General features: G+C 34.7%; 1 protein-coding gene across 1 annotated transcript in view; it reads left to right on the top strand.

Annotated features, from left to right (window-relative positions):
- The window catches only part of CSMD1 (CUB and Sushi multiple domains 1), a 1,262,314-nt gene that overhangs the window by 981,002 nt on the left and 258,358 nt on the right, over positions 1-22,954 (top strand). The window contains exons 21-22 of the mRNA XM_074922368.1: positions 293-481; positions 19,669-19,838. Of these exons, the coding sequence (XP_074778469.1) occupies positions 293-481; positions 19,669-19,838 (359 nt within the window). The remainder of the gene's footprint in view (positions 1-292; positions 482-19,668; positions 19,839-22,954) is intronic.

The raw sequence follows: 22,954 nt of genomic DNA, 5'->3' as shown, positions 1-22,954 counted from the left end.
AGGATGTAATTAAACAAAATTTTAGTAAACCACTGACAATACAAATTGATTACAGCCCTTCAAATTAAGAAAATAAATGTAGTGTGGGTTGGACACAATAGATACATAATCAATGTGTATATATCCCTAATAGACATATAGACACTATACTGTTTTTTAGTAGAGAACACAACACTGAAATATGTGTTTTCCAAGTGTTCCTTACTAACAAAATGCAACTACTTTGGTAATTTTTTTTCCCATGTGGACAACTTGTCCTATTTCTTTATATATTTTGTTTTATTACCAACAGAATATGATCTGGAGCCATGTGATGATCCTGGTGTTCCCGCCTTCAGTAGGCGAATTGGTTTTCATTTTGGTGTTGGAGATTCCTTGATCTTTTCTTGTTTCCCTGGATATCGCCTGGAAGGTGCTAATAAACTTACCTGCCTGGGAGGTGGTCGGCGTGTATGGAGTGCACCTCTGCCAAGGTGTGTGGGTAGGTGGTCACATGCTTTCATTTCATTCATCAAATCGTTAATAGCACATGGCATGTGTCAGAATAATGGGCAGAGAACCAAGTGCTTGGGTTGAAAGGATTGATCCCCAAGCTGTACAAACTTTAAAGTCAGTGCAAGATATAAGTAATGCATGTCTCTTTTACTTAGAAAGCAAAAATAAGAAAAAGGAATAGTTAGAGTCGTCACAGAAAATAAGATCAAAATGTCTTGTGAGATAAAATGCAAATCTAGTTATTGAACTGTATGTTTACCATTATTAAGATATAATTTTCTTACTTTGTCTTTCAGGGTAAAGAAACAATGTTTATAGCTTTTAGGTGAAAATAGCCTTTGTTAGAGTCCCCCATCCGGCTTTAAGGGTGTTTTCTCATTCTGCGTTTTTATTTTTATAACCCTAAACTGTTTTATTTTTACAGTTTATAACCTGTATTACAGCATTGTAAACTGTAATTTTTAAAACTAATGTGCTGTTGTTAAAAATCTAAGTATAAACTCAAACTGAATGAACAGTTCTTTTCTGGGAAAAACTCTGGGACTAAATTTTGTAAAATTTGTAATGTTGCTGTATTTGATTTGTGAGATGGTTTTATCAGCACCATGTGAAGTGAATCTAATCAGGTACTATTGACATAATGCTTCTGAAATGTCAAATAGTTCTACACACTTCTAAATGGATTTCTTTAAGAGGGTTCTTGTTTTAAATAAGTTTTTATTTCATAATGGGAGAAACTCAGCTTTGGTGTGTTTCTTTTGTTTGTTTTAAAAGGATGTATCTCTATGTCCAAAAAAGGTCATATCACCTACACTGTGTGTGCATGTAAGATACACATATATATTTTTTATGGAAAAAAGTAAACTATTTCTAATTTATTTTAAAAACCTAGTCTTATTTAACTCATGATGAAAGAAAGTAACAGATGAGAGAGAAAAACAATATCATATGGAGTTTGCCATACATATAGAAATTCTAGTTTAAATCTTAGGCTATTTTCAGCTTGATTTGTCTTAGAAGTATCACTGACTCTTAACACTGTCTATGAATGTTGGCTAACCATTGCGCACCATTCTATATAACAGAATTACAGAATCATACAAGTTGGAAGGGACCTCAAAGATCAACTAGTCCAGCCTTTTGTAGGAAAGGGAGTCTAGATGAGATTATCTAGCACCCTGTCTGATTGCATCTTGAAAACTCCAGCGATGAGGACTCTACCACATCCCTGGGAAAGTTGTTCCAGTGATTGATTGTTCTCACTGTAAAAAATTTCTTTCTTATATTGAGAGAAACTTGTACCTGTTGCCCCTTGTCTTCTCCGTGTGGCTTCTTGTGAAGAGAGAGCCTTTGTCCTCTTTGTACCCTCTAAGTACTGGAATACACTGATGAGGCCCCTGCCAAGCCTTCTCTTCTCCAGGGAGAAGAGACCTAACTCCTTCAGTCCAGACTGATTTTAAGGGTGCAGATTTCACCAGAATAATATTCACATACTTACTTTGGACCTAGCATTTTATTTTCCCAAATTTTAAGAGTGTTCAGCTATTCTATGTCTGTCCATGTGTCTGAATGGAAAATTAGCTCTTTATTTCTCTGTTCTTGAAGAAAAATGCTAATTGTGCATTATTAGAATTCAGAATTAAGTAATATGTTAACCATTAGCTTTATCAAGGTATCCTTAGGCTGTATCCATGTGCAAATAGAAAATAAAAACACTTGCGACTGCATGTTGTTTAACTGTTGCTCAGAGTTTAACTGTTTTAACTGTTGCTTATAAGTTCCTTAAGTAGCTGATTCTAATACAGTCAACATATTCATGTATTTAGTACCTATATAATTTATAGGAAGCAAAATAGAATGAGTAAAAATCATGTTAATATAAAGCATTTTTTAAGCAAATCACTGATCTATTTTGAGCCCTGACAGAAGAAAGATAAGTCTTCCAGGAAGAAAAGTGTTTCTACCTAATAAAAATATCTATATGTTATTAATTTCTGTGACATCATATCAAAGTACAATGAGATAGTTTAAAAATATGATTCCTTATCTAACAACTTGAAAAACATAGACAAAATGTAGAAAGGGAAAATTACTGGTATATTTAAATAATGTAGTCTCTGTCTCAAAAAAACCCAACAAACCCACAAACAAAAAAGAACCCTCAAAACCCCAAACACAGTTCTAGAGGACCTGAAGATGGTTGGATATTATGACAAATTGCTAGAAGACACAAAGTCCAACCTGAATGTTTCTATAAAATTCATTATCTAATTCTCTAGAGGACAGCTATGTGTCCATCACCAGCTGTCATGTACCAGGAATTTAACTGGGTCCAATACTATGGGTTGTGAGCCGGGGTTAGGAGTTTGCAGGTATTTTATAGTAGATGGGATTCAGATTCACATTCAAGCATCTAAATTTGACTGTTTGCAGTGTAGTTGTGTACATGTGAGCAAAAATTTTAGGCCTAATTATAGATAGCTAAGTCAATAAAGTCAGTAGAAATCCTAGATTTAGGTATCCATTTTACAGTGAGGTGAATCAGTCTCCGGGCACCATTTAGATACCTAAATAGAGGGATTACTGCCAGTTTTTAATTTATTTCTAATAAGTCATTGACAAAAGCATCTCAGTTGGCCTGCTTGTTCCTACTGTCTTGCCTCACCATCTTTATTGCTCTTCTATCATATACTTTGTTAGCATGTGTTTGAACCCTTGTGGTCAAGAGGTCTGTTGCAGATCTAAAGTACTGTAATCCAGCACATACCACATTTCGTTACCTTCATTTATATTTTGTTGGACCTAATCTGAATTCCCATTTCTTCTACATACCTGTATGCTATTCTTTCTCTATTCTGAGGTAATCTAATCTCTGAAAAGTGAATTAATACTGTCTATAGTATACATGGAAAGATGGTATGCTTTAGGAGGTTTTTCTAGGCTTTCTAACAAAGATCAATGGATTAGGGGTTGAAGGTGTAAAATTTCAATCTTGAAATCACTTGCAGTTTCTGAGAAATGCATTTAGTGAATCCTTTGGACTTTTGAGGTCTTCTCGAGGAGGATCTCTGTACCCTATAAGCAGAACTTCTTACAGTTTAGCCAAAATTACAACCACTTTTAATTCAAAGTTATCTAAAAGTTCAGATAAATTCTAGACCTGTCTTTATAACCAAGCCTTGCAAGAAGAAAGAAAAAACCCTGTCCTAGTGGTAGGTGATGTGTAAGGGGCATCCCAGCAGTCCACTTTTATGTAAGATTCAGTTGGTGGCTGGAGTAAGAAATGTGTCACTGCTCCTGTAGTTAAATTCTGAAAAGGCAAAAAAACCCAGCAAATTGCATTAGGAAGGAATATATATGTATTTAAATGTATTTAGTATATAGTGAGTGAAAATGTATCCTAACTGTTGGGACAACACTGGAAAAATAAGCAAATACTCTTTACTGACATCTTTAAATCACAAAGAATTTAAAGTTGGTAAATGCACTAAAAGTATAATCTGCCAATCTTTATGCACACTTTGATAATGTTAGGAAATAAAAACTAATATGCGTTCATTTTATGTAAGCTTTCTTTTTTCCAGATGTATTTTTTACTAACTTTTAAGTAGTATTATTTGGAAAGTTATCTTTGTTCCCAAATTCATTAGAGGTTAGAGATATTTGTTGGAATAAGATAAAATTAATTTAATATTGTTCAGTTTATATTATCTGAAAAATTGAATAATTATTATGAAGTTCCATATAGACTAAGAATTGTGCTAGAATAATAAGCTATATAGTTGGTGTTTAAGATTTTATTCAAAATTACCATCTTGTAAACCTTACTTCATAAAATTGATTTTTTAATATATTATTATTTTTCATGTTTGAATAGGTGCTCTCTTTTTTTTATTCGTGATGATTTGCATATAAATTTTGAACCATTATTGTTTATGGAAGATTTGTTTTTCAGTTATGTGCAGCCATTCATATGAACAAAGGTGCTCAACCACACAAAAGGCTCAAAAAGTTATAATTTTGAGTATGAAATTCAATATGAAATTGTTTGCCTACTTGCATCTCATTTCAGTACTTGTTACCAGACATACATTTAATTTTCTTAGAAGAGGAATCAAAATGCATGTCTGCACTATTCTAAGTAGCAATAAATTCTATACTAATTATTTCCCATAAATATTAGTATCTTATTTGATATATGGAAGCTTCAAGAAATTATAGGTCTTGGGAAATTTGAGATATTTGCCTGTTTGTGGTTGTTTGGGGTGTTGTGTGGTTTTTTTGGTGTTTCTTTCTGATCAGCTTCTCTGTGTTCCATTCAAACACATTTATTTTAGTTCAGAGATAAAATTGTATTGATCTGAAGGAACACTATTACCTTGCACTGAAGAAAAGAGATATTTTCTATTATTGTCATATATGTTTTGTTTTTTTCTGGTTTTTAAACATTAAAAAAAAAGGTGTATATCTTTTAGAAAGCCTTTCCTTTATACTGTGCTTAAGAGATTCATACCTGATAACTTGAAAGTGCTCACTTATCTCCATAATGTGAATGACATATTGCAAAGTTGCAAAGATTACCAAAGTATTAATAATTAGCTTAATGAAGTATCAGCCAAGAATTTATAAGACTAGTGTAACCACTTACTGTGCCAGACACAGTTATGCCTGTCTCAAGCACAATTTAGAGATGCATATCCAGTCATATGTATACATGATAAGCCTGTAATTCATATAGAAAGGAAATTTATTTACTGAGAGCTCAACATTTCCTTTTTGTTCTTATTATGTTCAGCTTTGAATAAATTTATAGACTGGTCCTAAGACATCTGTCATTAAATCCATGTAGAAGTTCCAACCTCCTAATTGATCCAGAAAGCCTTTTATGCATAGACAACTGGCACTTATCTTAAAAAATATACCTAAATAACTCTTTTAACTCAGTCTACAAAGAAAATTTGGTCTCTAAGAATGCAGCAGTCTAAAGAGATCTATAATGCAACTAAGACAAACACAAGGAAATAAACTCTACTAAGCATCTGAGTAAACTGAGGGGAAAAGACACACTAATTGAATTTCAGTACAAGCTGCTTTCGTATGATTTTTTTTCTTAGCACCAAGAATGTTTACAAAGGTCCCATCTCTTGTTGCCATCGTACCAAAGACATTAGAGGTGAAGATATCCTCTTACCTTGGAGAGGAGTTCACACAAAGACTAATTCTTTCTCAAAGAGTGAAAAGGAACTACTTGTCCTGAAATCTGCAGGCTTCAGTGTACATTCAGAAGTTCAATCTTGTCTCAACCCAGTGGCACAGGTTCTTAAGTACGTTACTGGGTTCATAGCCTCTTGATTATTTCTTTCTCATTATCATTGTTACACTGTCCAAACTAATCTATGTGATATATATACATCAAGCTTTATACATCAACAAGGATTTTATGGTTCTTCTAGGACACATGCTAATATATATGCTTTCGTGATTCTTTTCATCAGATTCAGGATAAAAGCCCTTCAAATTTAATTGCATTTACTTTATAAACTAAGCATTCACACAAGCACATACTGATTCGTATCACAGGAATAGTACTCAGTTTCATCTGCTGGTGAAAAAAATAAGCAACCATCAGGGTTTTCAAAGGTATTGCCATTCGCCCTTCTCCATTCAAGTAAATAATTTCAAGTCCTTCCTCCAGGATTCATCTCCAACACGTTCTGAAATTTTCCTGGTCAGAGAACATTTGTGCCTTTCCACCTTCTGCTTTGAACAGTTATTTTCCAAGTAATCAAAAGCAGAGCTTGGGAGATGTGGTTAGCTTAAATTCATGACCCTGGCATTTTTAGTCCAAGACTTTGAGTCCCATAGGGATATCATTATCATCATTTTAGCTGGCCTTCTCTCCATGCTGTGAAGGTAGATGGTCTTCCCCAAACTTCAGAGGTCTTTATCTGAGTGTTTGGAAGCTGGTTTGCTCTCATAATAAGGCAGCATCCCTGCTTCATCAGTAAGGACCCTCCTTTTCACAGTAAAAAGACATCACCGAGTCTATCTGCAAAATCAGATGGATGTTCTTAAAGAGGTGTAATTGTAAATCTTATCTCCCTGTGTCAACCCTTAACCCTCTTGTCTTTTCAGTTAGAATGATTTTAATGTTTATCTCAGCCATGCATCTCAAGTGATTATGCAGTATCATTCCAGCTCACCCCAGAGTTTTGAAGACTCTACCTACTCCCTTTGCACTGTTTAAAGAACAGACATGATCATTATTCAGTGTGGTGTTAAGTTTTCCCCATCTCTGAAGATTAAACTTTTTTTTTTTTTTTTTTTTTTTTCCTCATAAAACTGTGCTTCTTCTGTGGAAGCAACTCCCCATACCTTACCTGTCTGGTGAATTCTCTGTTTACATTAACATGATGTGGCTTTTCAGGGAGATCCCTTCACTTCACCTCTTTATACCAACTGTAGAAGCACCGAGACTGCCAGTCTCCTCACAGAGAATTTCATGTTCCACATTGAATTGTTTGAAATAAAGGTAGTGGGGTTATGCATAAGGAAATCTCATTTCCTGTAAGAGCTTACTCAAAAGCACTCAAACATCAATGATGTCTTTCCTGTCAAATGTGCTAGTAGATGATATCTGCAGATGAGACACTTCAATCTCTTTTCACATGAGTATTGTTTCCCATCTTTCTAGATACAGTGATTGCATTTGGAAGAGCTGTACTGTTTCTCTACCTAACTAGTGACTCACTCCAGCCAGTATCCTACAGTGAGGATTTTCTGCACTTACCGACAGTATAAATGACATAGTCAGTCTTTTGAAGGAAAAAAACCTGACTGGTTGCCTTTGTGTAACTGTTCCTTGAGATATGTTGTCTAAATGTACATTCACAGTGTCCTCTTTTACTCCTCAAAATTTACAGTAACTGAGAGGAATGTAAGATTGAGGTGAACTGAGAGAAACAATCTGCTACTTTGCTAGTTTGTGTGATGCACAGAATTAATGTTAATAGGAGCACATTTCAATAGGTAATGTCAAGGTAAAAATACCTTCCTAGCAATCCTGGCACAGGTCTATCTGAAAAATAAGTATGGACAGTGTCTTGAAGGAGAAATGTCACTAAAATAACCCATATCAGTAGGTTTGAGAGAACTGATATAGGCATATGTTTTTTTATTATTCTGAAACAGCTTATCACCTATAAGGCTGTTAACATTAGAATCTGGCACATTACTGTAGCTGGCATGTTTGTCTATGTGTTGTAGGTTTAATTTCCCCAATTTAGTTCTGAATAATTTAATTATAATTTAAAATTACTGGGTTTGTGTTTGTTGATATGCTTGTGTATAGATAAAAACCTAGCTACTGGAGTACAGAAAAACATCTCCTGATTATATTTTGTTTAGTTGAGATTTGAAAACAGAAAATAATTTCTTTCCTCTTCATTCACTGACATCTCATCCTGTGTTACCATTTATTGTTTTGTTATTATTGCTTCAGTTATTATTCCAGTGTTTTCCAGAAAAAAAAAAAAAATTCAAAAACATGTGTTTGATTACTAATTGTTTTTATGATGCGTTATTGACACTTCTTCCACGTATATAATTTATTCCCATTATGTCACCTTTGTGTAGTTACAAATGTATATATATATATATACACATTTATACTTATTTCATGGCTGTGTGAATAAAATTGCGTGAGTGTAGACACATACCCTCACTTTTTCCTTCCAGCGATAGCTTGTTTTTTCTCAACCTATAATGACACAATTCTATTACAGTTTCATTTACATTTCACAGTTGACTACTTTTTCCTGAGGACAAAGCCCAGCTTTTATCGACTTGGTCCCCCTAGAACACAGATCTAAGAGTAAAGCTGCTAGGCAGTCATGCACTTTTGTGAATCCCCAAAACTCTATGAATCGCAGAAGCTCGGTGAATACTGGGGTCCAGAAATGGGGCAGAACAACTCCTTAGTCTGTTGAAGTCCCTGATTCTGAGTCTAATGTTTACCTAAAGGAAACCATCACAATCAGGTTTCAGCTGCTATCTTGTTGTCTTCACTAGCCTTTTAAACAGGAATCACACAATTTTCCTCGATGTCATCTAGCAAACCAGGACTATGCTTTTAACTATATTTTTCTTTAAGTCAAACTAGTCAGGTGCTTTCTGCCACTCTTTATTGGGGTTGTGCTAATGTTAAAAAAGGGATTGGAAGAATCATGGGTTAAGGGTTATAGGCATTCCTTTTTTTTTAAAAAATTGGATCTAACAATTCAATGAACCAACACAATGAACACTAGAGACAGATCTCAAATACATAAAATGCTACCCCTCCAGCTCAGGGCCATACTCCAAAGGTTTCACTGTCATGCGTCAGTGTAGACAGCTGTCCCTGGCCTCATGAATTTCATATTCCCTTATGCACTCTGGCATGGCTTTGTTATAGAATCATAGACTCATAGAATCATAGAGTCATTTAGGTTGTAAAGACCCTTAAGATCATTGAGTCCAACTGCAGACCTAACACTGCAAAGTTCACCACTAAACCATGTCCCTAAGCACCACATCTACATGTCTTCTAAGTACCTCCAGTGATGGTGACACAACCGCTTCCCTGGGCAGCCTGTTCCAAAGGCAGTTATCAATACTCAGAGAAGTTAGATGCTGATTTGCTTCATATTTTTGGATACCCGTGGCAAATATCTTCTCAGGCTTAGCAGGGAAGAAGGTATCTGCAAAAGCAGAAATGTGACATGAAACAAGATATGGGTGGGGCTTTGAGCAACCTGGTCTAGTGGAAGGTGTCCCTGCCTATGGCAAGGGTGGTTGGAACTAGATGATCTTTAAGGTCCCTTCCAACCCAAAACATTCTGTGATTCTGTATTTCTATACCCAGTGAGTATACATGTTTCTAGACATAGGTGGCTGATAAGTAAGGGCTGAGGGAAAAGAGGGAGTTCAGGTTGCAGGGTTGAAATGCATGCATGTGGTGTACACCTAAATCATCTCCTAAGTACATTTCAAAATGTGACTTTATCATTTGCAGGGATCCTCTAACAGGTGAGGAATGAGTCTTTTAGTTTTGGTATTCCTTTATGATGCACTGTGATATGCTGATGAAATTCTGAAAGAGGGGAGGCATTTCATTCTTTCCTTCCTACTTGTCAGTGATGTACTGTTCACTGATTGTTGAAGGCAATGGGCAGAAACCTGAACAGAGAGATCTTTACAATGAATTGCAAGGTACAGTGCCCAAGTGTAGATAGCTTCTCTTTTCAAAAGACACTTCAGAAATTGCTAGTTTACCCTGCTGGTTTTGTTAATCTCTGAGGGGTACAGTACAATAAATGTATGTTTATTAGATCACAGAAGATATGGCTCTGCTATAGAAAATTTTAGGTAGAAAATAATAAATTGAGTTTATTCCATCATAATATCTCCAATATTAATTTCAAAATTGAAGCAGTAGTAAGATTATAAGACAAAATAAAAATTAATATTTGGTTATATTTTCTAATCAGTTTCTTTTAACTTCTTAATATCTTGGTTAACATGAATGACCTTTACCTAGCCTTTCTACTCAGCATTATGGCTGAAGAGCTATGCTTGTTACCAGAGATGGTTATTTTGACCTGTTCACAAGGACATGTAACTAAACACTTTGATCACCTGTTCCAGGATTTAGGCATTCAAACATCACATGAAAATGGGAAGGAAAGTTTGAATTAGTTCTTCAACTTTCCTTTCTGAGATTGTCTTAACTTAGATTTTCATTGTATTAGCTGATTTGCATGCTGCTTCTGTCTACATGTCTGGATTTTCCCTGATCACTATCTTCTTAAGGAACTGTGATAAATTTTACTAGGATATATCATGAAAATATTATTTGTACACTGTACATTGTACACTATATTCAGTTCAAACTAGCCTTTCATGGTAAGCATTGCATAGAGTTTAAGCATAACACATTAACACAATAAACTTAATTTTGAGTGCTGCCTTTTTTTTGTTTCATTTGGTTTTTAACCTTCATTACTTTCTGTCCCCCATTAGTCATTTCAACTGTATGAAGTGTTCCTAAAGCAAGCTGTGAAAAACTTAAAAGGATAAAGCTGAAAAGAAACAGCTATTTAATGTTTTGATTTCATATTTAAGTGGTGTTGCTTCTTTATTAAATTTTACATGGCACTTGATTTTTAATGATACATTAATACAGTATTTGAGTAAAATCTTCACCAAGGTATTGTTCACTGGTATTCACATTAATTTATCATATTCAGTTGTTATAATAAATACTACATGAATAATTAATGATAGGGTGCTATAATAAATTGCTGACACTCTTTAATAAGCTGTTTATTTTTAATAGTTTAGTTAGTATTCATTGCAAAATCATCAATTATAATTAATATACTTTGTCATGTTGTAGCATTGAGTTAATTTCCATTGAGATTGAAGCGTTAAGTGAGAACCTTGTTAGCCTGAATAGCACTGGAGATTTCTCTGAGACCCTTGACATCTGGCATTCATTGTTTTCTTTAAATTCTCTGTAGCATAACATTAGAATTTGAATTCACATTTGAGAAGTCAAACTAAGTCAGAAAATTGCTATACATTTTTAGCTAGTGTTTAGACAGAGAGCGCTTGCATTTAAGAGGTGCTCGTGGCAAGAAACCTTATATAACATCAGTAGCTGAATCTCTGAATACAGACAGTAATAGGATGTGCATGCATCCAGGACACACTGTATTTTGGATTTCTACATTTAAATGCTGTCACATTTAAATTGTTAAATCTTTAAGTTATTTTCTATTTCATACATCATATATAGTAAGTTATTCAATAGATTTTTTTATCATTTCTATTTCTTTATTTTATTGCCTTTTTTAAAATACAATTGAAAGGTGCTTTTTTAATCCTCTTTTTTTTTTCTTTTAAACCCTCATTTTACTATCAATGTTTGACATAAAATGGAAGATCTGTTCAAGTTACTGTTTGAGTCTTACTGTATATGAACCTTCAAAATATGGTGCAGTATAGTAATTACATGTTTGAGTTGTCTTTATTTCAAAATTAAAACTTCAATATTCAGGAAACACTAACAGATTTCAGTTGGTGCATAGTGGGCACTCTGACTCTATTTTCAAAATGGAGTGATTTGTATAAGACCTTAATCACATTAATGTGAGACCTGGTATGAAATTTTAATCAACTGTAGTCAGAAGGAATAACAATTGCCTTAGGTCACCCTTTTGTCTTCTTTCTACACTTTAAGGCTGTGTACACTAAGTCTTTTTTCTTGATAAGACAAATGATGTAGGAATGTTATCTTCATAGTTCATTATCTGATGATGCTACAAAGAGTAGAAGAAAATCTAAAAAAAAAAAAAAAATCCAAAGAAATACCTTGGAATCTGCCAATAATCCCCTGAGTTCAATAAACATCATAGGATTTGTTTTGAGAACGTCTAGTGTCTTATGTCAGTGACATATGGATTAAAAGCTACTTAAGCAAACCTCAGAGAAAGCTTTACCTGCTGTTTAGTTCTTCCTTTCCTCCTCCATTATTCTTTGCAATGGAATGGTATAAAAAAATACCGAAGAGGGTTTTTTTCAGCAAAGCATTTCAGTAAGGTTTCTGGTGAGGTGTTCTAACCTCACCATCATCATACAGGTGTTTCTTAAGGAATGTTGAGATGCACGTGCTTTCTTAGTGCAATCCGTAGCTGATGACCGACCTTCACTTGAAATCTGTCTTAGAGAAGAAAAAAAGGAGCACTTGTGGTACCAGACTGAAGGCACTGCCACAGCAGCCTGGTAGTGTGTAGATTAAAGGTTACAGGCACACAAGTGAAGAGCTGGCTGCAGAACTGGAGAGGAATGCAATGCTAACATTACAGAGATTAAGGCATTGTAAAACAGAGCTGGTGTGGAAACTCCATGTGCACCTCAGCTTGATCCAGCATTCCAGTTAACAGGAATCTTCTTGCACTGCATTTGAGCTTGCACAGGAAGCTGCGCTTCGGTTCAGTCATGTATGGTGTCTGCCCTGCAGAAGTCATATGCTGAGCTTTAGCGACACCTCAGTCAATGACTGTGGAGAAATCCTAAGTTTTCGCTGTTATGTGAAGACAGAGCATGCAATGCTTTGTTCAGCTTTATCCATGATCCCCTTTGCTCTTGTTTTAATATTGCAGGACCATCCTACTGGGTAACGATATTGTCTGACAAAAACATAAAGAATTAGCAAGGTCTGAGCTCAGCTTCTTCTCATATTTTATGAACTGCTGAACAATTTTGTATATACAACAAAGATATTCTGTGCTCAGTAGACTGCTTTGTGGCAGAGAAACCTTTAAACTGACAATGTACTACTTTTATTTGATCCCTGCTTTGTAGATCTCCTTAAAATCCTGTCAAACCTTTTAGCAAGATGTATGGAAGAAAAATAATATAGCAAACTTTTCTATTAAACAAAGTTATTGTTACATTTTACATGAACTGTATTTCAAAGTGTTTCAAGAATCCCTGAATTTTGTTTGTTTTATAGAGTTTGTGTTCACATTCAGGAAGAGTTTTATGATCTTCAAAAGATCTACCCTCCGCAGTTTCCTTTTATCCAATTTCAAGTGAGACAATGAAAGAAGAAGAACAGTTACTTTACTTATGTAAATAGAATTTAAGTGATTTTATTAAGCACAAGAACAAAGAATGGGTTCAAGTATCTCTTCCAGACAGATTGCTCTTATTGCAAGGAAATAGAAGAATGTTTTGATAATGTAGCATTTTCCAGTCTACTGAAGTACTCAGCAAGGTTATAACAGACAACTCAGAAACTGTAGAGAAAATAAAGCATATAGTGCCTGCTCTAAAACCTTTTATGTGTTGGCATAGGAGGTATATGATCAATAAGAGTAAACCTTTTAAATGCTTAGGTGGATACTTTTGATTTTAGAATAAATAAATAAAATTAACTTTAAAACCACAAGATTAAAAAGTTGTGATAGAAAATTAGATTAATCTGCTTTTATCTGCATTCTACCTTTTTAAATGTAGAGCCAGTACTATATAGATTTTTTTCTTTTAAAAGAAGATGAGTTTAAGGGACCTTGTCTTTTGGATGCTGTAATCTGGCAGACTTCCATAGTTTGGCAGATTTGAGAAGTGAAGAATCTGATTAGAACCATATAAGCAGCTGACATTTGAAGAACAAATTTTGTTTAGTACGTACTAGCTTAACCTATGTAACAAAGCATTTTGATGTGATGATAGTAACTTTTTTAAGCACAAACAACTGCGTAGAAAAAGTTTGGGAGTTGAGATTTTAGGGAATTTATTCTTCATTTACAGACAAAAACACAAGCATCTGTACTATTTTGAACACATTTTTATTAAATTGAGCTACATTAAATTTGTATACCTTACGGTTCAGCTGCAACACAATTTTGCTGCATGGAAAAGGGTGAAAAGGGTGAAGATATTCACTGAGGACATCAGAAAGGTGTCCCCTGCTCTTAAATTACAGAAGCTTAAAATCCAATGTTTTGTAATGGAAAGAAATACATATTTTGGATTTTTTTCAAGTGTGAAAACTACTTCTTCAAATTAGGGAACTAGATTAGCTAGGATGTTTTTAACATGTGAGTGTTTAGTCCTATTGCAGCGCTTAGAATCCAGTTCTTTTACAGTCTCATTAAAGCTGCATATTTAAACTATCCTCACATTTTATTTATAGTCCAATTCCAATTAATCAGACCCTTTTAAAATGAAAACAACCTTAATTTTATAGATCTTCCCCGAACACATTAGGAGCTATTCCATGTTACTTCTGCAAGAATGTTTCTTTCCTTCTCCCTCAAACTCAAAACAATTGTGTACAAGCTGGAGCAATTCCCTTATGTCCTTCCTAGAGGAAAGATAAGTCTTTCTTATCCTTGCAGATGGAAGCTTTTTGTCTTTTCTTATGACATCTAATGAATTATCAGGCTTTTGCTTTCATGAGATAAAATTCCCTACTAGTTTTCTCTATTTATTTGTCTATTTTTGCTCAAAACAGACTTCTCTACATATTCTCTGTTGAAAAATCTCTTTGATTACCCATATTTTGTTTTGGTTTTTTTTTTCTACAAAATATATTTAAAATACCTGAGTAAACTGAGAGAAATAATATGATAAAGTGACAACTGAATCTTCTCTGTTTAATCTATGGATTTATGTGCAACTGACCATATTGATAGAAAAAAAACCTGGAAACTTTACATCAGTTTATTTTGCATCTTGACAAATCAAATAGATTACTACTAGAAACAAAGGAAATGTAGGAAATATAGGAAAGCAAAATAAATAAGAAATGTGTATTACATCATAATACATATTTCAGTGCTACATCTTTTAATAGCAATTTTTAGGTATTATATGCAGATTTTAAGTTCTTAAATAACTACATTAATACTATTATACTAATCTAAGCATATCACATAATCTGACAAAGAGCATTATGAAATATACTGGTTTTCTTTAAAGGCTACAGCTGGAGGAGCTAGTTCTGAAAATACTATTTATATAGAGCATGTTCAGTGGGTATGTCATTGTATACATGTTCACTTAAATTCACAATGTTTTTTCCAAGACAAGGTTGTGGACAGAATATCAACTAATTACTTTAAGGTCAGCGGCAAATTCTGTACCTGTCAATGTTTGTATAATTTGAAGACTTATAGATACTAATACGGATATAGTTGATTTTTATCAGAGAAAGGGTGCATATGGTTAGTATTCAGTGAATTACATTTAATAAATGAAAATACAACCAAATATGAGATATTTTTCTCATGTAGGGGACATGAGAATTCTTTTCTCTTTCTTCTGACTGGACTGTGGAGGCAGATCATTCTCTCAGGATGAGGGCAGGTGTCTGGAACTCAGAAGGGATCTGGAAGGCATTGAAGTAGTGTCCTGAAAGAGTAAAATAAAGTCCTCTGTAGTTGAGACCTAAAGAGCTCTTTGAGGATCATATGATAAGATTTTTCTGCTTAACTTCAGGTATTAAAATCAGTAGTTAATCATAGCACACATGTACTAGATAAGGAATGTTGCATGACGTCTTTCAAGAGATATTGGCAGGTTTTTATGTTTTAAGTTACCATAGGTAGATAACATCACTTTACGCAAAACTTCACGTCTTGATCTTTCATCAGGAATATAAGAGATGTGGCTTCATTTCCTTTGTTTCTGTAAAAGAATTTAAAATTATATCTGATACCTCCTAGCAGAATTATTTTGCCCATGTGGCTAAAGGCTGTTTCATTTTGCATATGAACATGAATATATTTCTCTAGTCTAGTAGTTTGGTACTCACATGATAACAGTGAACATTGATTCATGGGATTATTTCCGAATTTTATTTCCCAACTGTTTAATGTATGAATTTCCTTGAAGAAGTGTTCCTCCTCCCCTGTTTAATGCCCTACCCATTATGCTAAAGAGGTTACCCAACATTTGGTCTCTTTGTGACTAACTGATTTTCTAATCACTTTATGTGAAGCAGAAGTCATAGGAAATGCATGTTTAAATCCCCAGAGGAGAAGTTAATTGAATTTAGGTGTCACACATTCTGGCTGCATGTGTTAATTATGGTATAAAAAAACAGCAACAATATCAGCTACTGTAGAAATTTGTAAAGAAAAATAGTTACATTTCCTATACTGCCAAGTAAAATATTAGGGACTTGAAGGGGAGAGATGCCTTTGACTGCATAAGCTTTTCCTACTGAAAAAACAGCACTGCTGTTCACAGGCTGCTCTTCTGAGTCTCTAGTCACTCATTTTGTGTAGGGAGCTCATGCAGTTATGAATTGCAGTGTGCAGGATGGATTAGAAAAATACTCAGTTGAAGTCCTTAGGGCATAAGGTCCTTTGTATGTGTGGGCATTGATCACAAATGAGAGATCTCAGGTGTTAAGACACCAGAACTCCAAAAGCTCCAATGGTCTGGAGTGAAAGGAATCTTTCCATGAATGGGGCCAATGTTTCTCTGAAAAACAGTCACATAAATACCCAGATCAAGAAATTAGGGGAGCTAATTAAACATTACCTTAACTTGATATCCTAACATTAGCAAAAAGTGGCAAGAAAACCTGAACTGTGACATGGTTTGTATAATTTTCCTATTGAAGGAGGGAAGTTGACAAAGAAGGGCTTGCTTGAGAAACCTCTTTCTGGGCCTGTCTCAGTGATTTACTGACTGACATAAGATGAGCTAGGAAACTTGACTGGTCAGAGGTCAGAAGCATCCCTTTGTCATAGTAACGAAGGGAGTGATAGGGCCTGAGGAAACTGCATAGCTGTCAAATATTTGCAAGGTATTTGAGAAGGGATAATAGGCACTGAAAATAGAATATGGTTGTATAGCATGGGTTGGAGGTATATGAGGGCCAAACTGAGTTGGAAAAATTTTGCAGTGTAATTGAATTTTAGTAAATAACTAATTATTCATAGCAGAAATCATGTCTGCTTCTTGCACAATGAAGTATACTTTAGAAGGGTAGTAATATTATATTAACTGTAGTTTGTAACCCTGATTATCCCTGATCAGAGTATCAGTACTTTTATTCTCAGGTTTAGATTGCCATGATTTTGAACTTTGAAACATAGACTTATTGGAGCAGGAGATTTGGCCAGTTCTAGATTAGGGAAAGCTCATTGTACACTTTTTCTATTACTGCTTATGTCTTAGTTCTTTACAGTCAATCACTGAAACAAAATGTAGAATACTGTATGAACATTATGTAAGAAAAACCCTTATGCTTCCATAGCATTTCCTTATTTTCTTCTCTTCAGCATTTTACTTGTGTATTTTCCAGTTCTTTGAAGGAGGTAGATAATAACTATTGCAGCCTAAGGGAACATTGATATTTTTGCATGGATCTTGGGCAAACACTTGTTTGCAGAAGGCTTGTGTAGAGTACTAGTGTCATAAACACAAGAAGACATTGGGTAGTATGGGTCTAAACATGTCTGGCATTAATGTTGACATTGCTTTGAGTTACATTTTATAAAATTAATTAGTTCCACCTTTTTCCTTAAAATCAAAGACGAAATAACTACATATAAACATGTACACACAAATATATAGATGTATATATAACTATATGTAATATGTATCACATTTTTGAAGATCCTTTACTGAAAGTATCAAAATAAAATCCTAGTTCATTTATCAGTCTGCTACAGTTATTTGAAACATTTAGACAAAGTAAAGTGACTTTAAACATGTTAAAAATACCTGTTGCATCTCACACTCCCCAAAGGAAGAGTCCGTCTCTCTGAAGTTTGGTGCCAGTGGTTCTTATTCCCCAACACTCTTCTGCCTATTAAATATATAATGTAGATTAGGGCCTAGGAAGGCTAAGGAATGGGAGAACATAAAGCTCTACTTTAAAATAGCAAATGAACTTCAACTCATGTGCTAAATCCTGAACCAGCTAATTGGTGATTTCCTTCTGCACTTTGCCTAAGGAGCTCTCAAATGTAGAGTAGAAATAAGGCTCTGAGTAAGACTGACTAACTCATTCCCCGCTTTCATCTTTCTTTCCCTCTTTCCCCTTTTCCCTCCATTTCCCTGCTTCCCTGTCCACCTCCTTCGTCCCTTTTTTCTTCAGTTTTATTGTAGGGAGGAAGTCTAAAATACAGAAAATTTCACTGCTTTTTAGACTTTTCAAAAGCAAGAAGCACATAAATTTGATTATGTCTGTGAAGGCCTCAGAAATGTAAACCAAAAATTTTTAGACTGTTTATTTGTAAATATGAAAAATATATTTCTCCCTGAATACGTTTAAATATGTTTAAATGATTTATTTTCTGATACATCTTTCTGGTTTATCCTTACATTATATTTTCAGAATTATTATTTACATACATACTTGTTAAACTATACTGTTTTACCTAAAATTGTAAATCCCTCACACTTCCAAAAATGTATCTTTTAATGTCTTATAAACCCTAAAAATATATTTAACATTCATAGAAAAAAAAAAAAATTTAAACTTATCACATCTTTGATAAAATATATCTGTTGATTTACAATTACATGTTAATTTATTATTATTTTCATTGTTATAACAGGTTTTATATCCAAACTCTGAATGAGGTCTGAATGTTTTGGTCAAAATCTGTATTTAACAGAGTATATTTTATCTTTAAACTGAACAATGAGATATAAATATCAATTTCATCCCCTTTTAAAAAAAATTAGATTAATACTAGTATGTTACTGTTACTATGGGGTTTTATAATGTGTTTGTAGGCCATTTTCAAGCATTTTGAATATTTGAACAGTATATCAATATTATTTTCTATCTGTTTGGATGTTTTGATTTATGTGCTAAATTTATATTGCACATTTGGAATAATTTTATTAGTCTTTATTCAGAACTCAAATTGAGCCCATGGGCTGAAACATACCACTCTTTCTTCCCTTTATCATTTTCTTTACTGGGGAGCAATGACAAAAATGTCTACTGAAAGTGTCAATAAATTCTTAATACAGATGGCTGTGAAACAGACTCGCCTAATCTTTACCCGGAAAAGAATGGAGTTTTCTGCTTGACCCTGACTGATGTCAATAACTGTTGGTTTGTTTTTTAGCTTTTTGTTTTTATTTCAGATGAAGAAAAATATGTTTGAATGCTCTTGATTTATTGCCAGATTCTTTTATCTCAGCAGCTCATTGTCTGTTTTTTCTAATATTTATTTATAAAGCTGAATATTAAAAGTAGTGTTGCATTTATTTGAAATGTTACCACAATAACTATACTTCAACAAAACATCTAATTTTTATGGAATCTGGCTAACCTGCATTATAGGTTACTTTGATGGGAGGACCAAGGGATAAACTGGAGGTAAAAGGAATTGTGTAAAAGCACCCAAGTGTACTTAATAAACATTCCCAGTGAAATGCAGGAGATGATAGCAACTTTGGAAGGGTTTCTAGGAGTTTGTCCTGCAAGTGAAATCTGTCAGAACTAATCTGTCAGAACTATACTTTTCCTACATAGCCCGTTAGAGTTTTCATAGAATCTAAATATTACTACAAATAACCCATATTTTCTTGAAATGGATAATTCACTTTTTTTTTTTTTTTTTTTTTAAATGTGTCTGTTTTCTTTAGCTGAATGTGGAGCAACTGTCTCTGGAAATGAAGGAACACTGCTGTCTCCAAATTTTCCATCTAATTATGACAACAACCATGAATGTATCTATAAAATTGAAACAGAAGCTGGAAAAGGGATCCATCTTAGAGCCAGGAGCTTTCAGCTGTGTGAGGGAGATATTGTTAAGGTAAAAAGAAAATAATTTTACTTTTTATAATGCTCAACATTCACATTGCATGAACAACTCTGCTTTTTAACACCAATTATTTTTTATTTTCATTTCACTTTCTCACACAAAATGAATAGATTCTATGTGAATAGCATAAATTTCTTTACACTATATTCAATGACCTACACTAGATTCAAAGAAACTATAGGTGACATTAAGAGTTCAGTTACATTTATATATGTATTAGGCTGTCTACAGTAGGTTAAAAACTAAAAAGAAAACCTAAAATGTGAACTTGGATTTTGAATACTAAAGTGTCTGTATTATTTTCTGTTTGCAGCAATGTTTAAAATTGTAGCATGGTGACTAATTAACAAAGGGCAGGTTTTAATTTTGGTACATTTTTGGTAGGTTTTTATTTTCTTATTTTACTTGTCTTGCACAGAACTGTTGGGTTTTTCTTTCAAATTAATTAATTTGCTCATTTAAATTTAAAGAAGCTAGCTAACATATATGATTGTAATATTGACTAAAACTGTAGTTACAGAAGATGGCTTTCATTCTTTTATGTTGTAGGTAGCCTTTGAAAGATGACCTAAATAGATACAGATTTTGAACATGTAATGTACTTTTCTACAGTATGGCTATAATCTCTTTTCTTTAATAATGGCTGCTGCATTCTTGTATGTACTGAAATTCATGACATTCATCTCAAGTGTTGAGCATACATGAAACTACTCTTTCAAATTTGTGTCTCTAAATTTTCAGACTTAATTGATATTTCGAATCACCAAGTAGTCAGAATTCAGTTAGCATCTTGATTTCTGGGGATCTCAAAGCAACCAATTTAACATGTTAAAAATTGCTGTCTGTTTTTCTAACTTGATTTTACTATTTTTATGTGCACTAAATGCTTCCCACAAGGAGTTTAAAGATAACATTGTTATGGTTCAAATTTTGGTGGCCATACTTTTATCCATTTTGTCATCTTAAGAGACTCCCTATGTAAATCATGGAATCATAGAATGTTTTGTGTTGGAAGGGACCTTTAAAGATCATTTAGTTCCCCATGGGCAGGGAAACCTTTCACTAGCTATGTGTGGCAATTCAATTTAAAGTTATACATTTCCTGAAAAGTACAAGACATTAAGAGGTCAGAGGAAAAGAAAAATAAAAATCGCAAGTAATAACTTCCCTTTAAGTATTGTCTTTATTAATATAGACATTCATATCTTTGTTATTATACCTGTTCTTTCCAGCAAGTACAGACTGGATTAGAGCATGAAATAAGCAAAACTTTTAAGAATCTCCAATAGTATTATAAAGTTACAGTGAAAGAACAGCATTTCCTCCATTTTTAGCCACAAAATCCTTGATAATACTTTCGTTTGTGTGGCCACCATGTATGAAGCACTGCAAGACCTTGGCCTTTTAGATCAAAGAGAATGGAGTAGGTGGGCAAAGTGTGGTCTATATTGTCCTTTGCTCCTATCTTCCATGGTCTGACAGTGCAGATCCCCAGAAGTATTTTTCACAGATATCACAGAATCATTCAGGTGGGAAAAGACCCTTGGGATCATCGAGTCCAACCATCAGCCCTACTCTACAAAGTTCTCCCCTACACCATATCCCCCACATCTCATCTAAACGACCCTTAAACACATCCAGGGATGGTGACTCCACCACATCCCTGGGCAGCCTATTCCACTGTCTGACCACTCTTTCTGTGAAAAAGAAGGAACCTCCTGTCTGAACCTCCCCTGTTGCAGTTTAAAGCCGTTCCCCCTTGTTCTGTCACTAATCACCTGTGAGAAGAGACCAGCACCAACCTCTCTACAATGTCTTTTCAGGTAGTTGTAGAGAGTGATGAGGTCCCCCCTCAGCCTTCTCTTCCTCAAACTAAACAGTCCCAGCTCCTTCAATCGCTCCTCATAGGATTTATTCTCCAGGCCCTTCACCAGCTTTGTTGCCCTCCTCTGCACTCGCTCCAGCACCTCGATATCTCTCTCGTATTGAGGTGCCCAAAACTGGACACAATACTCCAGGTGTGGCCTCACCAGTGCAGAGCACAGGGGGACCATCACCTCCCTACTTCTGCTGGTCACACTATGGCTGATACAAGCCAGGATGCCGTTGGCTTTCTTGGCCACCCGGGCACACTGCTGGCTCATGTTCAGATGCTTGTCAATCAGAACCCCCAGACCCTTCTCTTCCAGACAGCTCTCCAGCCACACCTCCCCAAGCCTGTAGCCATGCAGGGGGTTGTTGTGGCCCAAGTGCAGGACCTGACACTTGGCCTTGTTGAAGCTCATCCCATTAACGTTGGCTCTCTGCATAGATGAAGCAGACAAGGAAGAACTTAATTGCCCACTGAGATGCTTTTATATGGTACATAAGTCTTCCAGAAGCTTTGCACATATGAAGTTTATAAATAATTTAATAAAGTACCTGAACAACAAAAAAAAATCCCTTAGAAAACCCTAAACAAACATTCAAGAAACTCCATTATCCCTCAGAACTTTTCATGAGTAATGCCAAGCTTACTTAGAGATATTCCCTGGAGATACAAGAAGGATTTGAGTGAGAGAAAGCTGTTCTGAACAATCTGTTAGGTATTTTCTTCTTTCATAGATCTTTTAGCAAAATAGTCCTGAGGATCCAAAGGAAGCAAAGGCAAAATTGTTTGTTGTCTGTACTGCAAGGCCTGTTCTCTGGTTCTGAGGCAACAGGCACAGAACAACTCCCATTTATACAGTTAAACTCTCTTCCCCCATAGCCTCTCCATAACCTGTACTTATAAAAATAAAGCCAATTTCCTCTCCACTCCCAAGCAGGATGTCCTGGTATGTTATTTCCATTGGAATCAGCTCTTGATCTAGCCCCCAAACTTACCCAGGCATTGTCTGGAAGGCTGCCAAACGAAGCAGGCCAAAATCTTGACTGAAAATGTAGCAGATGTTGAACAGAGTGTACAACAATGTTACTGTTTGGGATTGTGTCCTAGCTTTGTTTATATTAGTGGCTAAATTATTTCTAGTATTCAGGTTTTATAAACTTTCAATGCAGCTTCTGATTTCTTCAGTTGATCTATAGGACATAGTCTTCTAGACTGAAAGAAATGTTCTTTCCAGTCT

This window comes from Athene noctua, chromosome 1, assembly GCF_965140245.1.
Source record: "Athene noctua chromosome 1, bAthNoc1.hap1.1, whole genome shotgun sequence".
Classification (NCBI taxonomy): domain Eukaryota; kingdom Metazoa; phylum Chordata; class Aves; order Strigiformes; family Strigidae; genus Athene; species Athene noctua.
The sequence above is the reverse complement of the archived record's forward strand: the minus strand, read 5'-3'. Positions and strand labels throughout refer to the sequence as shown.